The sequence below is a fragment of the Kwoniella botswanensis genome, chromosome 1, assembly GCF_036426115.1.
Source record: "Kwoniella botswanensis chromosome 1, complete sequence".
NCBI classification, from domain to species: Eukaryota; Fungi; Basidiomycota; class Tremellomycetes; order Tremellales; family Cryptococcaceae; genus Kwoniella; species Kwoniella botswanensis.
In genome coordinates, this window is record NC_088599.1 from 1837241 (window position 1) to 1856329 (window position 19089).

At 44.6% G+C, this 19089-nt stretch overlaps 8 protein-coding genes across 8 annotated transcripts; 4 read left to right on the forward strand and 4 right to left on the reverse strand.

Moving 5' to 3' along the window:
- Nucleotides 1-88: 88 nt before the first annotated feature.
- On the reverse strand, nt 89-1728 carry L199_000715 (uncharacterized protein; the record flags this gene model as incomplete). Its single annotated transcript, XM_064886479.1, has 8 exons — nt 89-106; nt 195-383; nt 460-559; nt 628-662; nt 755-886; nt 975-1044; nt 1464-1561; nt 1666-1728. The coding sequence occupies 8 exons, from the start codon at nt 1726-1728 to the stop codon at nt 89-91; spliced, it is 705 nt and encodes a 234-aa protein (XP_064742551.1).
- Nucleotides 1729-2081: 353 nt separating this feature from the next.
- L199_000716 (uncharacterized protein) lies at nt 2082-3408 on the reverse strand (the record flags this gene model as incomplete). The annotated part of the gene is made up of 8 exons (XM_064886480.1): nt 2082-2180; nt 2239-2305; nt 2385-2471; nt 2536-2951; nt 3023-3049; nt 3114-3204; nt 3275-3294; nt 3361-3408. 8 exons carry the CDS (start codon nt 3406-3408, stop codon nt 2082-2084), a joined length of 855 nt encoding a protein of 284 aa, XP_064742552.1.
- Nucleotides 3409-3760: 352 nt separating this feature from the next.
- On the forward strand, nt 3761-5264 carry L199_000717 (uncharacterized protein; the record flags this gene model as incomplete). Its single annotated transcript, XM_064886481.1, has 2 exons — nt 3761-4242; nt 4319-5264. The coding sequence occupies 2 exons, from the start codon at nt 3761-3763 to the stop codon at nt 5262-5264; spliced, it is 1428 nt and encodes a 475-aa protein (XP_064742553.1).
- An 856-nt stretch (nt 5265-6120) lies between these two features.
- Nucleotides 6121-8251, forward strand: L199_000718 (6-phosphogluconate dehydrogenase, decarboxylating 1; the record flags this gene model as incomplete). The annotated part of the gene is made up of 8 exons (XM_064886482.1): nt 6121-6134; nt 6327-6360; nt 6488-6546; nt 6610-6653; nt 6729-7055; nt 7121-7311; nt 7379-7674; nt 7741-8251. The coding sequence occupies 8 exons, from the start codon at nt 6121-6123 to the stop codon at nt 8249-8251; spliced, it is 1476 nt and encodes a 491-aa protein (XP_064742554.1).
- Nucleotides 8252-8605: 354 nt separating this feature from the next.
- Nucleotides 8606-11416, reverse strand: L199_000719 (glutamate-tRNA ligase; the record flags this gene model as incomplete). Its single annotated transcript, XM_064886483.1, has 12 exons — nt 8606-8737; nt 8830-9005; nt 9100-9217; nt 9315-9366; nt 9461-9843; nt 9974-10123; nt 10249-10428; nt 10553-10723; nt 10839-10886; nt 10943-10980; nt 11037-11109; nt 11183-11416. 12 exons carry the CDS (start codon nt 11414-11416, stop codon nt 8606-8608), a joined length of 1755 nt encoding a protein of 584 aa, XP_064742555.1.
- A 235-nt stretch (nt 11417-11651) lies between these two features.
- Nucleotides 11652-12782, forward strand: L199_000720 (uncharacterized protein; the record flags this gene model as incomplete). Its single annotated transcript, XM_064886484.1, has 6 exons — nt 11652-11717; nt 11781-11937; nt 11997-12055; nt 12124-12239; nt 12311-12615; nt 12679-12782. 6 exons carry the CDS (start codon nt 11652-11654, stop codon nt 12780-12782), a joined length of 807 nt encoding a protein of 268 aa, XP_064742556.1.
- Nucleotides 12783-13154: 372 nt separating this feature from the next.
- On the reverse strand, nt 13155-14316 carry L199_000721 (uncharacterized protein; the record flags this gene model as incomplete). The annotated part of the gene is made up of 3 exons (XM_064886485.1): nt 13155-13760; nt 13826-13936; nt 14005-14316. 3 exons carry the CDS (start codon nt 14314-14316, stop codon nt 13155-13157), a joined length of 1029 nt encoding a protein of 342 aa, XP_064742557.1.
- Nucleotides 14317-16218: 1902 nt separating this feature from the next.
- Nucleotides 16219-19061, forward strand: L199_000722 (calcium/proton exchanger; the record flags this gene model as incomplete). The annotated part of the gene is made up of 11 exons (XM_064886486.1): nt 16219-16839; nt 16911-17059; nt 17133-17195; nt 17257-17351; nt 17416-17444; nt 17504-17581; nt 17635-17821; nt 17879-18541; nt 18616-18793; nt 18858-18974; nt 19040-19061. 11 exons carry the CDS (start codon nt 16219-16221, stop codon nt 19059-19061), a joined length of 2202 nt encoding a protein of 733 aa, XP_064742558.1.
- Nucleotides 19062-19089: the final 28 nt, after the last annotated feature.

Sequence of the window (19089 nt, forward strand, 5' to 3'; positions counted from 1 at the left end):
GTTCATTTGTATCGGACAAATCAAACCCCACTCAACTTCCTCTATTTTCGTATAACATCCTTCCCACAACACTATGCGTATCTATCGTTTACTCAACGTCGTCGAGCTGAAAGATATCGGAACAGCAGAGTCAGCACGATTGACCACTAATTAAGATCAGATGAGAAGGTATGAGCGAAAAAAAAGTCACTCACACTAGATACTTTTGCTTTTCCTTTATCACCCGACGCACCAGCAGTAGAGATCTCCTCAATAGCTTCCTCCTCTTCTGGTACTTGGTCATCATCTGAATCACCTTCGTCATCACCACCCGCGCCGAAATCTGGCATTCCACCCATACCTCCCATACCCCCCATTCCACCCATTTGTTCCATCATCTTAGACTATACGTAAAGAACGACAAGTCAGCATATAAGACACACGATGTAGAAGATCATCGATCAGTCAAGAATCACTTACGAAGTCCATTCCTCCCATACCTCCCATACCGGGCATACCACCACCCATACCGCCCATACCTCCCATACCAGCCATTTGATCTTCCATACCGGCAGTTGGGCTGTACATCACAAGTGATATCAGCATATGACCATTTGAACAAAAACAAACAGATTCCCTAAAACTCACTCTTCAGCACCTTCTTGTTCATCCTCATCAACCCACTATACCAAACAACAAGAAAGACCGGTCAGCGCATCAAGACAGAAGAATAGAATGGATAGAGCATTGTATATACGTATATACATATACTTACTTTTGAGAAATCAGTCTTGACCCAATTTCTATTAGGCTTCTCTTTAGTCAATCTAGGCCAGTACTCGGACTTGGGGGTTTTCTTTCGGAGGACTAAAACGATAGCTCGGGAAGTAACGACTTTTTTTGTTTCCTATATTGACCGAATCCACAGAACGAGCATCAATCATCAGTACCACTGTTAAAATGTAAAATCATAAATGAATTGCATAATGACCCACCTCTGGGATAATCTCGTCGTATAGTTGTAAGTCGAAAGCGTACTCTTTCTCGGGGACACCTTTGGCAGCGCTAAATTGTAGTGATGAGCATGTTAGCGATGAATAGTTCAAGAACGATTGCGAATTCGCATGACTGACATCAGGAGAAAGAAGGATGTCGATAAGGACATGACGACAGTAGGTGAGATGCGAGGAGAATCAAGGGGCGGGAATGGGAAGAGAGTGAGAGAGATGGGAGGGGTTGGGGAGAAGGAGAGAGATTGAGATAAGCGAGATAACTAGGGGCGGAGGATGTGACCAAAAGGAGAGTGCAGACGCAGCAGAGCAAAGAGGGGCAAGGACGGCCGACGGACGAAGGCAAGAGGGGAGAAAGGGAGAAAGAGGGAGGGAGAGAAGGTGGGGGGAGGAGGGTTGAAGAGAGAAGAGGGGGAGGGAGACAGAGAATAAAATGAACAGCAGCAGTCGAAAGACGAAGGCATCGTTACTCACTCTCCAGCTTTAGCAGCGAAAGAAATTTGCGTAGGTTTGATTTCCAACTTTGGTTCACCTTGAATATCAGGAGCGTTGATAGTGAAGTAGATGATGTTCTGTCAGAACGAAATTTGGACATCAGCAATCTCTCCCTCACTTCTTGTCTACAATACACGGCACCATTTCTCGTCCTCCATAGCTGGAGCACTCTTCGACTCACCTTTTCAGCTTCCGTAGCGTTACATCGCTCGGCATAAGTGATCTCTGGGTGGATAGGAGCCATTTTGATGTCTCTTTTGCTTGTACTTGTACTGAGTATCTGTTTCTATCCTTGGGTTATGGTTTGTAGAATGCAATATCAAGATGGAATGTATAACTGCAACTGCACATGCAACGGTGTCGATCCGTGGAATGTCAAAAGGTTGAATTGCTCGGATGCCCAACTTGCCACGTGGTAATGCGGTAATGACGTCTCTGGAAGCTTCCAAGGCGATCTCTACATATCTTCGCATACAACCCTAACAAGTGATATGAATTTGGTGCATACTTCACTTCCTATGTACATTACAAGCGTGCTTTGTTCTCCCGCTTCATCGCTACATCATCATCGCTGCTTACTTCGCTATCGGTTCCCTTTCAGAGCGCAGTAATGACTTGTTGACCTATGAATTCTTCTCCGGGAGCGAGAGACTTGAATTCACGAGCATATCCAGGTTCGATACAAATGTATTTTTCCTGTTTATCCGTACTTTCATTCAGCTCATTCGTTACGCTTGCATGGTAGCTGACTCACCCATCCTTTATCTTCCATGTCGACTATCTTCTTGCCGGTCTCTTCGGTAGGGTTCCAGATAGTGCAGCTAATATAGTAGAAGAGATATAACATGAATATCGATCACAACACGCTTATATATCACTTCGTATGAGTACACAACTCACTCTTCGAATCCTCTGAATCTGACTTTGTATCCACCTCCGAATCCATCATCCACGTGAACTTCTTGACTCGCTACTTTGTGATAAACCCTGTAATCGACCAAATACAATGATCAGCTTGCATACCTTGACAGATCCATCGGAGTGTACTGACCTATCAATTGGTTTATCAATAACTATATCCTCTCCATCACTCTCAACTTTCTTCCCTCCCAGAATCTTATCAACATAGGTGGTCCCTTGTGGAACATTCGAAATTTTGATCTTGGATGAATCGGGAATTGCCAAATAAGTATGTAAGAGAGCTTGGAATGTAAATTCCTTGGACTCCTCTTCGTTGACGATATGGAGATCGGTCGAAAGTTGATGTTCAGATAATGTAACTACGTAGGCAAGTTTGTATTTGTGTTGAAATTCAGTTGGAGGTAAAGGTGCGGTAAATCGAAGAGAAACTCCCTCGGATCGATCCATAACGGTCTTTTCAAATTTCCAGATTTGGTTACGGGCGAATCCATGTTGGGCTAATGAGGCATATTCAGGAGGAGAGGATGGTGGTGGACCGAAAATTGGCTGTAAAGATAAATCGGAGATATCAGTCTTACTCTGATTGAGGATATAACATAGGGTACGGGGTGACTTACGAAACAGATTGGTATACCACCTCGAATCTATTAGTTCATGAAAGAAAGTCAGCTGAAATTCTAAATCATGATAGTAGAAATATCAGCTCACAGCTTTGCTGCCGTCCAAAGCGGCTTTACCACTAACGAATAGTCGTTCTTTACCACCTGATTTCCATGAGACTATCGTAGCGCCGTAGAGACTGTGATAGAAGAAGACCTGTCAGCCTACGTCCTTGTAGACCATAAATGTTGTGAATTGGCAAGACGTACTAGATCTCAGCGCTTGATCCCTGTTGTCCACTCTCATCGTCAGTAAATATACATCGATGATGTGTAAAACCCTCAGAGCGACTCACCGATTCATGGTTAATGATGACAGATTTATCAGTTTCGGTAACTCCCATTTTGACTGTCTTGCTTTTGATTGTTGTTCCCTTGAGTCAGCTGAACAGATGGTCGTGATATGCAAGAAGAAAGCAGTTGAGGAATGTTAGGGTGATCATACCATCAGGATGAGTATCTTGCAATTGGATCATGTCGTCACCACCTTCACTCGATCCGGTCAATCTTTCCGGTGGATCAGGTGCTGTATCATTACGTAATGTAAGGGAGATCGGGAAAAAATAACACCACATCAGTCCTTTTTGTGGGTTGTTGACAATTATCATTCCCCACCGTGCAAAACATCCTTACCATCCTCAATCTCTTATAACCCACGTCACATCCCATCCTCTCAACGCGACTATCCTTTTCACAATGTCAAGATTGGATTATCATTCGATCCTAGATCCGAATACCAGTGTGGACGTGGATGTAGATGCAGAGTTCGATAATCCAACCATCTTAAATCACCATGACTCCGAGAATCAGAACGTGGAGGATGGTGTGGATGTACACTCACATCCCCATGGAATTGCCGTTGGGATAATGGATGATGAACATGATGATACCCCTTTTGTCATTATGGAAGAGCACGCCGTAGACCCAGACTCAGAGCTGGCGCAGGGGACGGCACAAGAGACGGCGCAAGGGCAGGAGGAGATACATGATGATATACAAATACCTATCCTGTCGGAGGAGATTGTCGCTGGTCCAGATGAGCCGAAAGGCTCTGGTAGAGGACATGGACATGGACCGATGAGTCTCAAAGGGATGTCAGAAGAGGAGAAGAAACAAAGACAGAGATTGCAGAATAAGTTGGCCGCTGAAAGAAGTAGGAACAAACGGAAAGGTGATCAGTCAGTATCGATCCCCAATTTTTATATTTCCATTATCTCCTGTACCAAATACTGATGAATGGTTCTTACCTCGTAGAATGAATCTCGAGAAACAAGTTGACTCTCTACGGAGTGAGAATGCCCAATTACGAGCGAGATTAACACAATTATCGTCCAGTTCCAAATCACCCGAATTCAACATACCGACTATGATTTCTGATCCCACTCCCTCTCAATATTCACCTATACCTACCACATCATCGACGACGACAACGGTATTAAATGGGACAGGTATAGATTACAACTACATCTCAAAGTTGACCAACGAGCTAAACCAATCCAAAATGACTTTATTGGAAAGGAAAATCAAATTGTTAAATATCCAAAATGGTACCTATAGTTCACCTACACCGTCATCAGAGCAGAAAGACAAAGACAAAGAAGGAGAACTGGGAGAAGGGCCGGGTATCGAATTTGATCCGATCAAACAAAGTAGAAAAGAATTAATCAATAAATATAGCAAATTGCAAAGTATAAAAGCTGAAGAGAAAAGTTTAAATACGCTTATTGATCATATCAAGAATGAAATTGAAAATTTGATCAAGCAGAGGATGGTCGTTGAGGAGAAATTGAATGAGAAACGCAATAAAGGTAGTGGTGGTAATGATATAACCATGGGAAATGGGGATCAGGATCAGGTGGCTGATACTCAAAAGCAACAACAGCAACAACAATCAGTGGAAAATCCTTCGACCTCAATTGGAGACCATACGATTCTGGTTGAAGACTCTCAACAACCCCAACAACAAGATCAGATTGCAGAAGAACAAAACCAAAACCAGAACCAGGAAGCGGAAGACCAAGATCAAGATCAAGATCAAGATCAGATGAACGAAGATGGTAATCTGGATGATATTAGGGGATGGATCGATGCTGCTGTCAAAGATTGGGATCAGGTGGGTGTCCTTTTCATTCCATTTGGACGTCTCCCGTTGGACCATATAGCTGCCGCTAACTTTGTATCACTATTGATGGTATTATAGACTTAGAAACCTTTGTGATTCCATGACTTGATACAACAGGAGACATGCATGTCGAAAGAGAGAAACATCAGTGCACAGTTGGAATCGGTAACTCCAACTTTCCGTTTACGGTTTCTTCAATTAGGATGTAGCTTCAGTATAGTCGGTAGTGTACTTTGCGTCTTGTCACAAAGCATAATCGTAATGAAAAAGTGTTCAAATACCGTTCTAGTCGATATCATGCATTACCCCTCCATGTCTCTCGCCTGCAACTACAGAGGAGCTCACGCCTACGTTATGTACCCTCTACAGTAATGCTATTCTGACGGTATGGCACGGCCTCCATACCTGTCAAGCACGACTTTTCAAGATATTCGTATTTCGTATCTGGTGTACCTCATTTCCCGTTACCTATCTCCGCCGGCCCGGAATTCCGATCAGTCAAGATCTTGGCCTAGAGACCATCCCAGTTCACAACCTGTGCGAACGAGTTCTTGCACCTGGTACGACTTGCCTCGACGCAGTATGAAGCTGACATTCTCCATGATAAGGCGATGTACAGACGAGGATGAGCGGCATTCGTTGTTCTATACATGCACTAAGACTGATCTCCCGGTGATGAACCTATCCTAAAAAACACCGCTTGCGTTTTTTGGGGGGATTGAGTGGTTGTGCCACTTACGGCGTCATACCCACTAAGAGATGTCGACTTGGACCCTGAGCTCTGAGAGAGTATGAGGTATCCATCCAGTACTGCCGTTCCCTTTCTTTTCCGTTCTGTCTTTTTCTCTTCTCTCTCTTTTATCTCATAAACAAATCCATCTGTTGAATTCTATCCCTCTTCACCTAAAAGTACCTACATAACAAGTAATCAAAGATGTCTTCTGATCTGTGAGTGTCTGTCCAGCTCTCCTGCCTGTTGGGAGGGGAACATCGTCGCGATGGAAGATGGTAGAATTGCTCTCCAATCGGCCGTCAATTCCCGATCACTCCTTCCTCCTATCTCGATTATTTTGTGTGCATACGAAACGAGCTGCTATACACCTTGCAAAGAATTCACGCTGACTGTTCTTTCCATGATAGCGCCGACGTTGGTCTTATCGGTTTGGCCGTTATGGTACGTTCTGAGTCCGTAACACTCGACGAACACGGAACACGTCACTGACTTGTTCAATTTCATCACTTCCTCCATTCACTCTACTTGACTTCACATCCATCACTATGCTTCGCACTCGAATTAACAGGGTCAAAACTTGATCCTTAACATGAACGACAAAGGATTCAAGGTTTGTGCTTATAACCGGTAAGTCCGGACTTGCCATCCCTCCAATCGGACATATTGCTAACATTTCAATTTGGTACATAGAACCACCTCAAAAGTCGACCATTTCCTTGCCAACGAGGCTAAGGGTGAGTATCCACATAGCTCAGCGGATGAATCTTGGGTGTTCTTACTGATTTGGTTGTTTGTCCCCCTTATCATAGGAACCAACATCATCGGTGCCCACTCTATCCAAGAACTCTGCTCCAAACTCCAAAGACCTAGAAGAATCATCTTACTCGTTAAGGCCGGTCAAGCCGTTGACGATTTCATCGCTCAACTCGAACCTTACCTCGAAAAGGGTGATATCATCATTGACGGTGGTAACTCCCACTACCCCGATTCCATCCGAAGAACCCACGAACTCGAAGCCAAGGGTCTCTTGTTCGTCGGTTCAGGTGTCTCCGGTGGTGAGGAAGGTGCTAGAAATGGTCCTTCTTTGATGCCTGGTGGTTCCGATGCCGCCTGGCCTCACATCAAGGAAATCTTCCGTAAGTAATAAGCCATAAAATATTGCAGTGACCGGTACAGTAGCTAATTCGATTTGTATTCATAGAAAAAACCGCTGCTCAAGCTCAAGGTGAACCTTGTTGTGACTGGGTCGGTGAGACCGGTTCAGGACACTACGTCAAGATGGTCCACAACGGTATCGAATACGGAGATATGCAATTGATCGCCGAGGCTTACGATATCCTCAAGAGAGGTCTTGACCTCGACGAAGCTGAGATCGCTGATATCTTCGAGAAGGTGATTTTATTTTCTTTTCAACTATAATAACCAGCCCGTCACTGACGAGACCTTTACCTGATTATAGTGGAACACCGGTGTCCTCGACTCTTTCCTTATCGAAATCACCAAAGATATCCTCAAATTCAACGATACCGACGGTGTCCCCATGGTCCGAAAGATCCTCGACAAGGCCGGTCAAAAAGGTACCGGTAAATGGACTGCCATCGATGCTCTCGACAACGGTATGCCAGTAACCCTTATCGGTGAAGCCGTGTTCGCTCGATGTCTCTCTGCCGTCAAGGACGAGCGAGTAAGAGCTTCCAAGATCATCGCTGCTCCTGAGAGACAACCATTCCAAGGTGACAAGCAACAATTCATCGAGTGGGTTCACCATCTATCATGACCAATTTATTCTGTAGCCTAGCTAATATACGCACGATTTTGTAGTGACCTCGAGCAAGCTCTTTACGCTTCCAAGATCATCTCTTACGCTCAAGGATTCATGCTTATGAGAGAGGCCGCCAAGGTCAACAACTGGCACTTGAACAATGCCGGTATCGCCGCCATGTGGAGAGGTGGATGTATCATCAAATCCGTTTTCCTTTCCGATATCACCGCCGCTTACCGAGAGAACCCAGAATTGGAGAACTTGTTGGTCTCTCCCTTCTTCTTGAACGCCTTGGCCAAGGCTCAACCAGGATGGAGACGAGTGATCGCTCAATCTACCCTCTGGGGTATCCCCATCCCCGCTTTCACCACTGCTCTCTCGTTCTTCGATGGATACAGGACTGAAACCCTCCCTGCCAACCTTATCCAAGCTCAACGAGACTTCTTCGGTGCTCACACTTTCCGAGTCGTTCCTGGATACGGTAACGATCACCTCAAAGAAGGTGAAGATGTTCACGTTAAATGGACTGCTACTTCCGGTAACGTCTCTTCCTCCACTTACAACGCTTAAGCGGGTTGTTAAGTCTTGGAATGAAGCGGTGGTATCGTGCTTTGTTCAAATCTAGGTTGAAAAAGAAAAAAGCTTTGGAATTTAGGTGTAGCCTTTTGTTTGATTTTACCTTCTGTTTGATATGATATGATAGCATATTAGGCAGAATTAAAACAAAATATATATGATGGGAATTCATGCAGTTTACGTGATTCTTGCGATGATGATGCTACTAGCAACCAGTCTGCAGAGAAGTGGTATCAAGTGGTGATGAAATGCATTTCGATGGGTGCATACAGTAATTATACAGATGATAAATGGATGTCAGATTAGATTGAAGCCGTGCAAATATTTGACTTATGGACAATGCGTTTTTCACTCTACTTGATCTTGCTTCCGTTTGTTAGATTGATCTAATTCTCTAACGTATTCAACACCTCTCCTCAATCTTGATAGAGTTTCGTCTAATCCCAAGATCGTTATCAATTCAGGTATACTAGGTCCTTTCTATAACACGCCCAAAGATCAACCGTCAGTATGGTATATGAATAACGTTATGAACACAAACATGATATCTCGATAACGAAGGCTTCACTCACTTTCCTCTCTGTCAAAGCATGTCTTATCGGAACCAACAATTTCGGTTTCCTATCTATACCCAATTGATCTAATAATCTATGAATCACATCCCATACTAAATCCTCGTTCAGTGTCGTAGAGGAACTGCTACTAGCGGATTGTTGGAGTGTATCTGCGAACAAGGATACATATTGACCTATTATCCATCGTACGAGCGTAAAAAACAATGAGTTATCAACAACTTATCCAGTGGTAGGTGATAAACTTAGTGGGTGGAAACGTTCACTTACAGTATAACCTCGGTGTGAGATCTTTCAACATCGACTGTGATTCGTGGCATGTATATGTGGGAGGTAGGAAATAGAATATCGAATGCATCGGCATCTCGGTGAGGATGGTGGTACGGGGCTAATGAACCGTTGATGCATTCATTAGCTTTCATAGCTTCAACCAGTATGTTTATAATATATATGTGATTCAATAGTCAGAGAATGGTGATACTCACTAGTTCAGCATCGAATACTTTTTCGACATACTCTACATCCTCCACCCATTCGCTAACATCCCGAAAAACAAATGATCAGCTACCGCACCTCATACAATGGAAGATAAAAGGTCATATATAGATATATATGTATACAATACACTTACCATCCCTTCAAAACTTTCTCATCCTTCAAACCCTGCTGAAACCTCATTATCAAACCCTCTCTTTCACCCTGAATCCCATTGTCATGGGAGATTTTCCCACTATTCACCATCACTCCATCATTGCCTAATCTACCAGCCATTCTCCTCAACGTCATCTTATTCAGGAAATCCAACTTTGACTGATTCACAGCCGCTTTCCTATGTGCTATATGTGTGATGTCGAACGCTTCTATCAATTGATCCATTGTGAACAGTTCGTATAGGGAATGACCATCGTTGCGGATATGAGGATCTAGAGTGGTTTTGGATGATAGGGCTGAATGATAGTCCCATCCCATTAAGGCTAGGAAATTTAAGAGAGCAGAGGGTTCGTAGCCTTGTTTCTGCGAATGGAGCATAAGTTAGTATATAAGCTATACATATATCCAAGTATCCACACTGTACAAAGGGGAACGTGGTCGGGAGATTAATACGGATATGGGGAGCAGAGTCTTGTAGTCCTCCTGTACTTACCATGTAATGCTCTACGAATGTATCACCTTTCCTCTTACTTAACTTGGTACCATCTGGATTACATAGTAAAGGAAGATGAGCGAATTTCGGTGGGGTCCATCCAAATGCTTTGTAAAGGGAATGATGTTTCGGTATAGATGGTAGCCATTCCTGTAACATCACAGATGTCAATCTCTAGTCAGGGATACAAGTCGAAACAACTACAACGCATTATGGGATTTATTATTTTTTTTGGAATTCTCATGACTGTTTTCGTTACAGCCAAAGGCACTCACCTCACCCCGTAAAACATGACTTATTTCCATCAAATGATCATCTACCACACTTGCCAGATGATATGTAGGCCATCCATCAGATTTCATCAATACGAAATCATCAAATCCTGCTGTAGGCGCTGAAGGCTGATTATCGCCGAAGATGAGATCGGGAGGGATGTCCATCGATTCGGATGAGGACTACAAATGACCGAAAAATGAGATCATCGATATCTCATGTAAGATCATCAAGATCATGATAGTCGCTTTTGTCGGGTAAGAGGATGAAAAATGATGCTGGGCTCATTGCGGTATCCATACTCACTTTGTATCTCACAACGAATCTTTCCCCAGCTTTCTTTTTCCGTATTCTCTCTTCATCTGTGATATGCCTACATCGTCCATCGTAGCTGTGTCTCATTCCCTGCTGTTTCAACGATACTTTGATAGCTTCCAATTCGTTGGGCGAGCAGAAACATTCGTATGCTTCATTTCGCTAATAAAAGGAACGATCATAGGATCAGCCAGTGTAATGAGATGGTCGTTCTGGTTTACCCCGACCCGACTTCAACGCATAAGACCAAGCGGGTGCGTTTGTGTGTACAACTTACTGATAAGAGTTCCTTGGTATAATGATGATATATATCCAGTCTTTCCGACTGAACACCGTCGTCAGCTCTTAACGATTTCTCCTTTCACACACATCCTAGCTCACTTGAGTGTACGGTCCATGCTTCCCACCTATTCCGACCCCTATACCGAATCTTAATCAGCTTAACTCCTATAGCAGCCATGGATATATAGCTGACCTTCATCATAATCCAGTCCAGCCCATTCCAAAGATCCCCTCAAGCTATCTACAGCACCTTCCGTAAACCTGGTCTAATTCGGTAACCCCATATCAGTATTTAACCTTAGCCATCTGGTAGGTAGCGTAAGGTAAGGTATGACATACCCTATCTGTATCTTCTATCCTCAATATCCACTTCCCTTTCCATTTTCTAGCTAGTAGATGGTTAAATAATGCCGTTCGTAGACCTCCGAGATGTAAGTGACCTGTAGGCGAGGGAGCAAATCGTAATCTTGCAGGCGTTGGAATTTTCGAGCTGGTCGATGTGGAATGACATCGTTTACATATCGTTGATTTTGGTGAGATCGCTCGGATAAGAGACACACTAGTGGTCCTCATGTTGATGTTTGACCACTGCTCTCTTGTGAATTGTGAGTATGACTTTGACTGAAGCTTTCATGATTTGGTGATTTTCGAAAATAACGATCATAGATCAAAATAATGTTCGTTCGGAAGTGAAATCTTCCACGTCATAACATTCTCATTCAGCCTTCAAAAGTCAACTTCATTTCGATAGTCAAGTCATCTGTTCACTCCCGACTTCCTATGCATACATCCAATTTGACAAGCCAAGATGACCACTTTCTATCCTGTGGGAGACTTCGACGCGAAATCATTTTCCAATGCGACGTTGATACTGGTACGTCCCTTCCTTTCGCTATCGAGTGTACCGCATTCTGACGCTCGGTTGCTATGTTCATAGCCGGCAGTATCACTAGGTAACGTACCTCAACTTACATCCGATCTACTCATCACTTCCCTCGGACTCAGAAGAATAGGATATGTAGGACTGGGAGACACTGTGGCCCCGTTTTCTGGGATAGGAGATGGCGGCGAGATAGTGACAGGTGGACTGGAAGGTATGTCCATCTGTAAAGGATACCAGAACATACACGCTTACGAAGTGTTGGGGATGTAGTGTATGGTAATCAAGGTTCGGAATTGTATGTGATACAGCAGCGATCGCCAACATTGAAGGTCAGCTCTAAAGGAATGGTTCTTACCCAAAAGAGAGATAGCTGACCAGATGCATCTGGGTTGAACAGACAAAGAAAGATGAACATGTCGAATTGATACGGCAGTTCATCGAATCGAGCTCATTTGGATTTGTACTCATCCTTACGAGTTTGGATGCGGCGAATCAAGATGATGCTCAATTATTGTAAGTCATCTCACCTTAAAGCACATTTTCATCCTTCGGAATCGAGCTGACGGCGCATAACGAACCGTCAGAACACCACATCAACGTGTCCTTCCCCCTTCCTCTTCTTCCTCGTCACACAAAACCTTACAAACCCTCGAAAACACCTTACCGCCCCTTCAGCTCAATATCGACAGTGATCTCCCAACTACCGGATCATCAAATAGTTCCGTCTATCCACCTTTCTTACCTGCTGCCGGTCTTACACGCAGATTACTATCAACTCTGAAGGACTCGTCGATACCCCACGGAGCTATCACAGCCTGGTGTGTAGAGGGCGATAATTCAGGAGATGCAATGTCCTTGGCTCAGGTGGTGCTGAGATTACTGGTCATAGGTAAGCTGTCTTTGATGTCCTCTCTCAGAATCGGTATCCAGCTGACTTTGGACTGTTCATCAGATGATCATGTCCAGCTCCAACAGCCCAAATCGTGGGAAGGTTTATTTGGGACTGTGAATGGATGGAGTGGTGGTGCAGGACAGGATTCTGAATTATATGGGTAATGACATGTATGTAATATCGCTTATCTTGTGTGATGACTTGTGCAGTAGCTGTTTGACGAATGGGATAACTCAGTATACTGCTATGCTGTCTATCAAGGATAACAGTCCAGGTTAAATGCATCATCTGCTAAATCTTTTCGAGTGATTGTGATGGTACTAGCAGGCGTCCTGAACTGAATTTAGCAATCTGATTTATTGTACTTCGCCAGCATTGAATATAAGCAGTATTCAATCATGTACATTGCATATTCCTCATTCTGTTGAATAGATAAACAACTATAGACAAATCAGTTAAACCAAAATAAACAGGACAAAACAAGATCGTCAATTTAAAATACAACGTATATATCCACTTCCCCTACTTCATGGCTCCTACTGATCCCTCTCAGCACTCTCATTGACGACTCTCCCAGCGTCTAATAACATTTCCAAACCCGAAGACGATCTCTTGCCCTCGCTACCCGTAGATTTAGGCGACAACGAACCGCCATTCCTCCTTGATCTATCGGAATTATCAATTCGTACTTCCCTTATGGGAGCAAGTGGTAATCCCCCAGGTGAAAGTGAATTGGGTGATCTAGATGCTATATGGTTGGAGGAAGGGGCTCGAAGGGAAGATTGCAAAGAAGGTAATTGCCAGTATCCTCTTCCTCCAGCTGTTTGCGAGGGCTCTTTCTCACCGAGGCCTACAGCTGGTGGGGGAGGTTGAACATACCCTGTCTGCTGGGGGAGTGGCGGACTTGGCATACCACTTGAAGTGGATCCTGCACCTCTCGAAGATGTGAGAGAAGGTGTACGTTCCACATGGGGAGGTACGGGACCAGACCCGTCGAGTTCGAGTTGAGAAGGTGGGGGTGGTAAGGGAGATCCGTTAGGGGGAGGGACAGTCATTTGAGGTGGCAGAGCCGCAGCAGCCGAATGCAGGGATAGACGAGCTTGGAGGACAGTAAGTCGAGTTTGAATCAGGGCAGTAAGTCGCTAATACCGAAACATAGGCATCAGTACTGATGTCTGAGCATTGTGAGGAAGATGGGATAACATACCTCTTCCTCTGCTTTCTTCGCTCCGAGTATGGATAACAGTAACTCTCTATCACCTTCACCTGATTTTCGGAACGAGTCGAGTATACTGGATAAAGATGCTGGTGGTGGTGGCTATATTTCGTTTTGGGAAAGTCAGCTTGGCTCTCTATATTTCGATTGAAATCGGATTTCTGACATACCAATTCTTCATCCCACCATTTCCCACCTGCCGACCCACCAAAAGCCACGCCCAAACCTATACTGGGAGTCTCACTTGCATCTCTCCTTGATCTAGGCGGGGAAGGTGGTAATTCACCGCCATTAGGGGATGATCGAGCATAGTGTCGTGAAGTGGAAGATGAAGGGGTATTGTTGTTCTTCGTGACACCATTGGCAGGAGGTGCTGGTGGGGCGTAAGGATGATGTCGATATTGATGTTGATGGTATGGTGATGGGGCTGGATGAGGATGAGGAGAATGTCTGGAGAATGATGAGGGTCCTGCTGTTGTCATCGTGAATGGTGGTGATTGGATTGGATGTCTCGGTAAGAATGATAGATGGTTGTTATATTATGGAGTACTGATTGAGATGGGATAGAGAGTTGTTCTCTTGTATTGTATTGTATATGGCATATAACAAGAGAGGGAGGGAAACGGGGATGCGGATTGAAAAGGTGAGGTGATCCTATTTGATCCCCAATAATCTCTTGGCGTTACGCTTACTCTCCTCTTGGGTGTATCGGATCTTCCTTTCGTCTTGGCTTTTGATTTACCTATCGATACCTGATGTTACCGTCTCTTTGATCACTCGACAACGCGTCTCAACTTGTTGATTTGATAGTATGTGACTTTGTGCGGCAGGCTAGGTAGATGTTGGTGGGAAGGAGGGTTACAACTTGGGGGATGCATCGTAGTCATGTCCTGTATTTGAAGGATCTATTGATGACCTGGGATAGTGGGAAGTGGTTATAAATGGAAACATGGATGTCTAAACGAAAAATGCCAAGACCTGCATCGAAAAGAATGGATACAGCTGAACCCTGAAAGGATGAGTATTTTCGGTTCCTGGGATTATTTATATTTACGGGTTAGTCGGTCCAAGCGTAATCAGAGAGGAAGATCTTTTTCCAGTAATAACAAAGGTCCGACACCCCGTGCCAAGAATAAACCCATCTCTACCTTGTCTTCTGCTCTTTCGGTCGCCTCTTACATACTGGAAACACAACCACCTCTTTTCTCTGATGAGAATATATACTGAGTATGTTGAGAACTGGTGATGGGAAAGACAAGGATCGCAACGCTGATGCACGGAATGTGCGCGACGCAAAGTAACATGCCCACTTATAGCGTCTCTTCATTGCACCGAAATGGGTACACACTGTGATTATACCGCCGCAGAGGACGATTACGAGTATAGAACCGTACAATTATCCTTCGATTGCTACAACCATCAGCAAGCTACGTGTGCGCTGTACCCTCGACGCTGGGGAGGTGTGCTGGACCAAAACAAGACTTCGAAAGCTATGTTTAGCTCTACCATATTGATTCCGTCGCTCCAACTTAGGGTTTTACGCAGTCGCGTTCTTCTTGGCATGTCGAAAGAAAAAGATGATGAGATCGACCGATTACGTAGAGCTTGTCTGAGGAATCCCGAAAATCCATATAACGTGGAACTGCCACATCACGCAATCCCTACCAATAAATACGAGTGATCACCCAAGCGCCGTTTCGTCTTAGCTTAGCTTATCGCTTTGTTCCGGTCAACCGGATACCGAAATGGTGCATGCCTTGTTACCGCAAAGGCAAATGGGCAGTTGATAAGCATGAAAAGAGAATAGTCGACTACTCGCGTATTGAAATTGAGATGCGAAGAACCGACAAGACCTCTGCCTCATATGCTTCTGACAAGACTGGTGAGTTGGGAGATGTGTCACGAAGATACACATACTCAGAACACCACACGTGAGTGGAACTGGCCAGACAGTCAGGTGGAATGACGGTCTGTGATTGGCCGGATTGGGGATTATGATGGGTTATGATGAATGCCAAGACAATTGATCATCTTGTTTCCCTGTGATGCCCTTCTTTCAAGTTGATGGATGATACGCTATACAGTCAACCACACTAACACACGATATCCGATACACAGCATGATGCCCACTATTGACCATCGGTCATCCCCGTACACCACCATACGCCGTATCACTCTATCATCCTCCTTTGATCGATTCACTCACATTCACTCCCTTGTCGGTCTCTCTCTTCTTCGTTCTTCTTCTTCTCTTACCATCTACCATCTAATCACTAACACAGCCTCGTCGTATAGTCTGTTGACTTTGCCTTCTCAAACGCATATAAGACAACAGATATCATCTATCTTCCTTCTTCTTACTTTCATAAGCGCTCGAACCTTCGATGATCAGTCCTGCAGTCGTTGAACCTGAACCTGAACCCGATATAGAGGGCTTTACTCCCTCTTCATTACATACTCATACCAACAGCCAACAACCTATTGTACATAGTCAACAGCAAATCAACAACGTTACTCCTTCTGGAGAAGAACAGAAGATTCACAATGATCAAGATGCTCTCACCAAGTCGATTGGACCCAATCAAGATGATGGACTGCTCACAAACACTCCAGGTGGCAAATCCGGTGGTGGTGGTGGTGGTGGGATACTCAAACAACCAGGATCGAGATCGTCATCATTTGCCAGGACTATCTTGAAGCCTAGATCGAATCGAGGTCACTCTAGAATGCCATCAATCACTATCACCGATACCGGTAATACCAACGAGAAAACTCAAGAGCAAGGACAAGGACAAGTACGTCAATCGGTCGACGATGATAGGACCGATTTCAGTCCTCCAGCTAGATCAAGCTCTGCACCTAATCTAGGAGGTAAGGGTAGATTGGCCCCACTCAAAAGCTTATCGGTATCTATCCCTTTGCCACCCAAACGAGGACCACCCGAGGGCGAGGTGGAACATATCAAGAAGACTTTCATTGAGCCTACTTGGAAGGAAAGCTTCAGGGTGAGCACACTTATTCAATCAATGATGATGGTAAGTTGCTGTAGCTGATATGATATCTACTATGAAATCAGAACACCATCAAATCTCAACCTTTCTTGGTGGCCATGCCTGTCCTGCTACCGATTTCTTGGGCATTACATCTCACTCACCAAGACTCAGTGGCCGTCTTCGTTACCTCCTTAATTGCCATCGTTCCTCTTGCTGGTGGTTTAGGTTTTGCGTAAGTGATATTTGCATATTCATACCATGCGATGACGAGTGTAAAAGCTGATCTTGTGTCTCTCTTTCGTCAGCACTGAAGAACTTGCTCATCGAGTCGGTGAAGCGTGGGGTGGCCTCCTTAACGCTTCGTTCGGGTGAGCTTGCTGCTTCATTAATCTTTCCTACATCTGCAGTTACTGATGCAGATCGTTATAGTAACGCCGTCGAATTGCTCATTGCCATTCTCGCTTTGGTCAAGGGTGATATCGACATCGTGCAAGCTTCTATGGTTGGAAGTATCCTCAGTAATGGTAAGTTTGGCTATGCGGGTTCACCATTGTCAGAGTATATCGCTTACCCAATTCATTTTCCCAGTCCTTCTCGTCTTGGGTATGAGTTATTTCGTAAGTATATTGTATGAGCTTGGCCGTCATACATACTGACGATCCATTTCTCTCTCCAGGCCGGTGGTCTTCGATTCCACGAACAATTATATACGGTCATCGGTGCTCAAATGCACATCTCCCTCTTGGGTCTCTCGGTGAGTGATTACTCTTCGACACATAGCAATATCGCGCTGACCAGATATTTCAGCTACTTGCAATTGTCCTTCCCGCTGCTTATCACGTGGCTTATCCCAACGTGCGAAATGTCGTGACCGATACACGATCAGGCCTTCAACCAGAAGGTGAAGAGCTTCAAAATCTACTCAAAATGTCTCGAGGACTGAGTTTCATCTTGTTGGCCGTGTACGGAATGTTCCTTACCTTCCAACTGTACAGTAAGTGTGATACCTCCCATAAGTGTAAGATTGTCGTTGACACGTCTTTTTCATTAGCCCACGCATACTTGTTCCGGATACCCAAAGAAAAGGTCGCGCACCCACTTCCTGGTCCTGCACCTCATCACGAACACGTGTTCCCTAGACCTCATTGGGTGTCGTCCATCGCCGATTCGTCCTCATCGTCCTCTTCATCGTCTTCTTCTGGGTCATCCATCCGATCCGGAAGATCAGGACATTCTCCATTCAAGAGATTCAGAAGGTTCAGCGTCTCGTCCAAAAAGGATAGAAAACAAGCTCGTGATGGTGCCGAGGCCGATACTGAGGATAATACCGTTATCGGCAGTGCCCCGACTTCTCACGCCGGTGAAAAGACATTATCACCGACGGTAACAAGACAAAGCCCGACTGTCACTACTGCCTCGCCTGTTGTAACAAGAAGTAATACAGATGAAGATTACCTTCAACCACCGCCCATCAACGATGATAGGGATATCGAGGCGGCGTCAGTCTCGTCTTCGCGCAACGTCATCATCGATGAGGATGGTACTGTTCACGTCCAACCCAAGGTGAAATTCTGGTTCGCCCTAGGAATGTTAACTATCGTTACTGGTTTGGCCGGGTTTACCGCTGAATGTCTGGTTGATTCCATCGATGGGTTGACTGAGACTGGAAATGTATCGAGGGAGTTTGTCGGTCTGATCTTATTGCCTGTTATCGGTGAGTATAATCTGCAAGCTATCCCCTTATCATCCGAGGGCTATCGAGCTGACTGGTATAATCGTTGTATTTAGGTAATTCCGTGGAACATATCACAGCCGTCACTGTATCAGTGAAAGATAAACTAAACTTATCCATGTCTATCGCTGTGGGATCCTCAATCCAAGTTTCACTCTGTCTGTTACCTATCTTGGTATTGATAGGTTGGGCAATTGGTCAACCAATGTTATTGTTCTTCGATAATTTCGAAACGTAAGTGAACTGCTATAATAACATTATCTCGATGTGTGTACTGATCCTGTTGTTTTACGTATAGTATCACTTTGGTCGTCTCACTGCTTTTGGTCAATTTCGCAATTGCAGATGGACGAACCAACTATCTGGAAGGTTTCGTCATGATGATGGCTTATTTGTCTATCGCTTTGGTTTGTTGGTAAGTTGAAGCACTTCCGAGCTTCAACGATTAAACAGGCAGCTTACGTCTCATTTGATATGTAGGTTCTACGACCCAGCTGTCTAAGCGTGATCATGTCGCTTTTCTCGACTCG